Consider the following 6,357-nt stretch of genomic DNA (forward strand, 5'->3'; position numbering starts at 1 on the left):
CCCCGTGCTCCCTGCATCACCTCCCCCGTGCTCCCTGCATCACCTCCATTACTCTCCAGAAAACCCACCTTTATTGCTGCCATCATCTCACGGCACAGAAGAGAGAATGGAAGCAGGCAAGCGAGGCCTGAGGGCTCAGAGCTGGGAGGTCAGTGGGGAAGGGGCCTGGTGGCTCAGAGCCGGGAAGTCAGCAGGGAAGCCTCACCCGCTAGGGGTTCTGCGTCTGGGAGCTTTGGCCACAGCTGGAGATGAGTCTGATAGTTACGGCTCGGGTGGGGAGCTAGAGCACTGGACAGCACCCCGGGCAGCGCCTGTGCACTGAGAAGACTCCCTAGATTCGAATGCCAACCGCGCTGAAGCTGGCCTTGGCGGGGATGCTGCCCCTTCCCTTGGGCCTGCGATCATGGACTGGCTGGCGGCGGGTGCTCAGGGTCCTCTCCTGCCCTCGCCATGCGCCGGTGCTTGTTCACCACTAGATGCCTATGTGCACTTGAATGATAGCCTCACGCTGTGTGTCTGGATGCTGGTCTCTGATCTATCTGTGCTCCCCTTAAGAAAATCTCAAGGATGGGGTGGGGTGGAGGAAACAGCGAGCCCCAGGAGAGGCTGCACGTCCACGTCCATGTCCCTGTCTCTCGGAAGCACACGCTGCATTTAGCTTAGGAAACCAGAGCAGACAGAAGACCCGAGAAACCCCGCAGCCCCCGTCAGGCCCTGGCGGCAGCTAACTTTCCCTGTCCTTGGAGCTAACCCCGCCTGCGGAGACGGCACCGCCGAATCAACTACACGAGACCTTCAATTAACTCAAACAGATGGCCGGAATTTTCCAGGTGACTTCGCATATTAGTTCGGTGAGTTGGCTGCGCCAGGCCCCGGGAGGCTTGGCAGGGATGAGGCCGAGAGGAGACCGTGAGACAGACAGAGCTTCAGGAGAGAAAGCCCAGCACTAATTGGAGAAGTATCAACAAAAATATCAGCCACAAGCAATGACCCCCCGCCCCTGCCCCAAGCAGTGGGCATCAGGCTGCCTGCCCCGCGACGGGCCATTTGTGTCGGGTCCAGGGGCAGCCATCTGGGGGCCAAGTGCCTCGGACTTTAGGGGAGACTTTGGCCTCCCTGGTTGGGGGGACCAGTCCAGAGCAAGGAAGGGAGAGGCCAACCCTCACAGAGCACCAGAGTTCGGTGCCTTGTCTGCCCCTGCAGGACGCTGGATTAGGCCCCACTGAAGACCGAGGGTGGAAAGACCTCCGGCGAACTGTGCATGGCCCCGGCTCACGCGGTGGCGCTGGGCCGGGTGGCACAGGAAGCCTCGTGGGGAATGTTATTGAGAGCACGGCCAAGCTTCTTTCCCTGCCCTAGAGCGGGCAGCGCTTGGACTGGGTGTTTGCCGAGGCTCCGGCACGGCATACCCAGACAAACTCAGTTGTAGAATTGCGGGGATCCGTGGGTGAGTGGCCCGTAGGCCACCATAAGCGCCCCCCCCACCAGCATTCTCATGAGAGCGAGCTTGATGATGCGACCGGGCTCCAGAGGTATCATCATCCGCTTCCAGACTGCGGGGGGCAAAGCTAGCCAGACGCCCACGACACCGTGCGCGCTCTGTGAACACAAGCGCTAGCAGCTGTATTACCCACGACACTGTCACACGTTCCACCCACAGCACAGACGCTCCTCCGGGAGGCCTGGTCTCCTCACAGCGCACACCGCAGTGCCTGGCCACTCAGCCCTGCTCTAGAGACAGGGCACTGCTTACAGGGTGCCCACGTGCATGGGGTTCCTTGGGAACCCTGCATCAGCACATGCACACGCGTCACCGTCTGCCGTGTCCAGGGCACCACGGCCCAGGAGAGACCCACGGGGGGTAGACATGTTCCGGGAGGGGCCCGGCCTCCCGCGGAGCCCAGAGGAAACGGCGGTCCTTGCTGGTTGGGTTTTGGTTTTCTGTTCTCCAGAAACATCACCAAGGAGTAAGGAACGCTTTCAGAAAATGCATCTATTGCTTGGAAGTTCAATGCTAAGAAACCAGATCCTCAAAGCTCCTTGAACATGCTTTTATCTTCGTTTTGCTCAGAGCAAGTAGAGGGGCTTACCTCATGCGGGGGTCATCTGGCGGCGTCATCTCCAGGTCATGGGCAGGTCCATTCAGGCCAGTCACGTGCAGGGAGATACTGGGGTTTCCACTGCCAGCCTGCGGGGGACAGGGACAGAGATGTGAACGAGCGGCTTCCCCTGTGGAAAGGGCCTCCTCTCTGCAGGCCTCCTCTCTGCAGGCCTCCGCTCTGCAGGCCTCCTCTCTGCAGGCCTCCTCTCTGCAGTCCTCCGCTCTGCAGGCCTCCTCTCTGCAGGGCCTCCCCTCTGCAGGCCTCCCCTCTGCAGGCCTCCTATCTGCAGGCCTCCACTCTGCAGTGGGTCTTAAGGAACTCCGGAGCTCAGTGCTGTGGAGTGCAATCTACGTTGAGGACAGAGAATCCAGTGGATCGGGAAGCCGTGATGGGATGGAAGGACTCGGTTAGGAGAGGAGGAGGCGGGAGGGCGAGGGAGCAGGGGAGAATATTGGTCAGCTCCCGTCGCACTAGTCAAGTCCTCCACCCAGGGGCAGGGCGCCACTCAGCTCTGTCCTTCCTTTCTCTGGGGAACGGGCTCTGGCTGGGAAGGGGCTGCGGGAGACCAGGTATTTTCTCACTCTGGGGGTGACAGGGGTCTCCTCTGCACCCCACATGCACTGGAAGTGTGTCTGGGCTCTGTTGGCCAGAATACGTTGCTTTCCTGTTCAAACTATGCAGTCCCGAGCGATCCAGCGTTGAGAGCACCTATCGCAGAGCTGACTGCAAACGGAGGGGCCTCCAACCACTTGTAGATCAGGACTTCTCCTGGAGGGGTCCCCAGAGACCATCCCACCTCTGGGTGGTGGAAGATCAAAGGCTGGTATTTCATGTGTGTGTGCATGAAATGTACACACGTCTGTGCACACACATACACTTGTGTGTTGGAGGAAAGTGGAAGTTTAGGAAGATCTGACTTGGTCCCGTTTACTGTGTTCCCAGTCGGCCCTAAACTCCCAAGTAATACAGAGTTATGTCCAGTGCAGACCAGCTGTCGGGGAACACAGGAACGAACCATCCAGGGCCCATTCACGTGTGTGCAGATGGCTAGCGGATTGTGGAGGACAGAAAGGAGACAGACATGTGTCCCTGGAGGACGCACGTTCATCCCTGTGGACCCCACAGACAGTAACCACAAGTCTGCAGGCCGGCTTTTATGGCCTGAACATGGCCTCGAGTTCAGATGCTGAAGCTCTAGCTTTCAATATGATGGTGTTTGGAAGTGGTAATTAGAGACCAGGGCTTTCTGTGGCCCCACTGTGTGCCTGGCAGTTTGGAAGCCAGGAAGAGACCAGGTGCACTCAGAGCCCTGCTCCAGGACTCCAGCCTCCGGAGTGGAAGCAGATTCCTGTTGTCTGAGCAGACTTATGTTGTGGCAGCCGGTGGACAAGCCAGGATGTTTCTTTCCTCTCGCTGTGGCTCCAGGACTCCCGCAGACCCTGTTTCTGCACTCAGGGTGTGAGGTCTCTGTGTGTGAGCTAGGCCTCAGATCCAGGGTTCTGGTGGACCCGAGGCCAGCGCTCTAGACCTGCAGAGCGGTCTGGTGGTGGGGATGCTGTGGACCAAGCTGTTCCTGGCAGAGGCCAGAGGCTGCCTCGGGGGAGGGCACAGACAAGGCCCACGTCTGCCTGGCTGCTGGCCTCGGCAATGTCTAGTGAAGGCGGCGGTCAGCAGCTGGCCCTGTGCGAGCACCTTCTGGAAGCCTCAGGCTTCCCTCGGTGCTCTGACCCTGAGATTTGGTGATAAAGTCATGTTTGGATGCCCTGCCAGGACATCCGAGCTGGACCCTGGCCTTCCTTCTGGCCCTTCGGGTTGGAACACACCAGTCTTTGTCCGCTTGGGTTGCTATAATAAAGGCCCAAAGCCGGTGGCTGGTAAACCACAGGCACGAACATCTCCCAGGTCTGGGGGCTGGAAGTCCACAGTCAGAGCCAGCGTCAGGGGCTCCTTCCTCCTGGGTGGGGTCTTCTCGAGGGAGCCCGTGCAGCAGAGATGCGAGAGGGTGCTCTCGGCACCCACTCCCCACCGTGCCCAGACCCCTCCCACCCATCACCGTGGCTGGGTATGGCGGGGACACAGGCATTCAGACTGCAGCAGGGCAGAGCCCTGCCCAGGCAGGGGACCGGGGTGGATGGGAGTCCTGCCATAGCCACAGCCACAACCTAAGCGGCAGCAGCAGGAACAGGGTGGGGACGGCGTATTTAGGTTTGTGCTCATGGAACTCAGACACACAACCAATGGTCACTCTCCATTATTTAAAACACTCGGAACCGGGCAGCGACGTCAGCGGAGCAGAGAGGGGACCGTCGCGCAATGCCGTGAGGAACGGCTCCTCTCTCCTCTGCGCTCCACACGGCTCGTGCTCACTCGTGTGGTGACTGCCTCCACACCGGGAGTCGGCGGGGAACCCAGAATGACGTGCTTACCTTGGGGTAGTGGTAGGGCTTCACGGAGGGGTATGGGGAGCCCGTGTAGGTCGGCAGCTCCATGACAGGCACGCGGGAGTCATTGATGGTGGCGTAGGCCAGCCGTGTGCCATCCGGAGACCACCAGTGTGCGATGTGGGTCTTCAGGATCTCCTCTGGGGGGAGATAAAGCAGAGAAGTGTGAGCGGGCCATGGGCAGGGCGGGGCGGGGCCGGAAGGGAGTGAGCGTTGGGGTCTGGGAACCAACGGCAATCTCAGAGCCATCTTCCTTGCTCCTGGGCAGATAGATCTCTGCTCCACAGATCTGGAATAATGGGAGGCCAGACGTCAGCCCTTGCCAGGCGGCACCACGCTCAACTCCACAGGAACTGGCTGTCTGGAGCTGTTTTCTACGTTGCACAAATCTGAGCACCGGGAGCCCAAGGAATCCATGTCCCCTCCCGATGACCATTGCACGTTAGCTGTCTCCTTTGATTTCCTTTCTCCCTGAGTGTGTTTTACCCATTTGCATAGAGCCCTTTCTCTGCTAAGGAGTCCTTGTGAGTTGGACTACTGTTACACATTTGAGATTGTTATTTCAATATGACTTTCAACACGGACCCTGAGCAAGTCGCTTCCCACCGAGGCACGACCTGTTCAAACACATCCACTGAGACTCTGCTGGGCAAACCCTAATCCAAGAAAGACGGCCCGGCAGAGGGCAGGGCCCGGGTGACCCAAAGGAAGGATGAGGTTCAAAGCCCAGCACAGGCCCCGCCCTTAAAGGGCGGCTGCCATTTTGGTCTGTTCAACAGAAAAGCCAAATGGCCCCACTGTAGAGGGAACAGAGGTGGTCAGGGGACTCCCTTCACTGTTCAGTCACGAGCGAGCGGCCTTGCATCCCGGCCCTCAGACTTCTAGCTGCGGACTAGTTTTGATAGAGTCTGAAGTCAAATCCAGAAAGAGAAATTCTGGTTTTGGTTTTTGTGCTGGCTATGGAGCCCAGGCTGGCCTCAAACTTGTGGCCCTTCTCCCTCACGTCCTGAGTGCGGAGTTCAGGGGTACAGGGGCGCACCAGCACGTCTGGCCTCCGCTGTGTCATTGACAAGGCACAAACACAAGCCAGCACAGGGAATCAGCCACTCTCCTGGGTGATCCCTCCTCAGGGATCGAGGTACACAAACTCACGCCCTCTACGTCTGCTATAAAATAACGGCCAAGAGAACTGTGCAGAGGCAGCCGCTCAGCTGCCACACAGAAGTTGTAGCAAACCCTGAGCTGTGTCTCTGCAGCGGTGGGAGGGCTTCGGGGACACCAGAGACTCCCTGACACATAAAATGCATGCATGCGACTCAAGGCAGGGCAGGGTCGGTGGGTCAAGGTGGGTGGGAGACCCACTGGAGGAGATCAGGGGAAGGGATGCAGCAGGAAGCCCCAGGGGCCAGTCCTGGGGGGATGCAGACATCACCAAGGTGGGGGGGATTCACCACGGAGAGCTCAGCCTTCATTAGTGTGGGCGCTGGGGCCACACGGGGCCTGGCAGAGACGTTGGTCATGGCCTGTGTGCTGGAGGACATCCAGCAGTGGTTCTTCCTTCCTTCCCCATATCTGGAGGCAGCTGGGGTACCATGGGAATATGTGAACCTCCTGTGTGTCCTTGCTGTCCCAAGGCTGCCCTGCAGCCCCCACACCTGTGAAACCCTCTGTCAACTGTGAGACCCTCTGTCACCTGTGAGACCCTGTCACCTGTGAGACCCCCGTCACCTGTGAGACCCCCTCCATCAACTGTGAGATCCTCTGTCACCTGTAAGACCCTCTGTCACCTGTGATATCCTGTCACCTGTGAGGTC

At 59.1% G+C, this 6,357-nt stretch overlaps 1 protein-coding gene across 1 annotated transcript in view; it reads right to left on the reverse strand.

Annotated features, from left to right (window-relative positions):
* Dpp6 (dipeptidyl-peptidase 6) overlaps nucleotides 1-6,357 on the reverse strand; it is a 196,405-nt gene that overhangs the window by 55,773 nt on the left and 134,275 nt on the right. Inside the window, exons 9-10 of the mRNA XM_013027211.1 lie at nucleotides 4,529-4,683; nucleotides 2,091-2,188 (exon numbers count right to left, since the gene is read on the reverse strand). Of these exons, the coding sequence (XP_012882665.1) occupies nucleotides 2,091-2,188; nucleotides 4,529-4,683 (253 nt within the window). The remainder of the gene's footprint in view (nucleotides 1-2,090; nucleotides 2,189-4,528; nucleotides 4,684-6,357) is intronic.

Source organism: Dipodomys ordii, unplaced genomic scaffold (genome assembly GCF_000151885.1).
Source record: "Dipodomys ordii isolate 6190 unplaced genomic scaffold, Dord_2.0 Scaffold101, whole genome shotgun sequence".
Lineage (NCBI taxonomy): Eukaryota > Metazoa > Chordata > Mammalia > Rodentia > Heteromyidae > Dipodomys > Dipodomys ordii.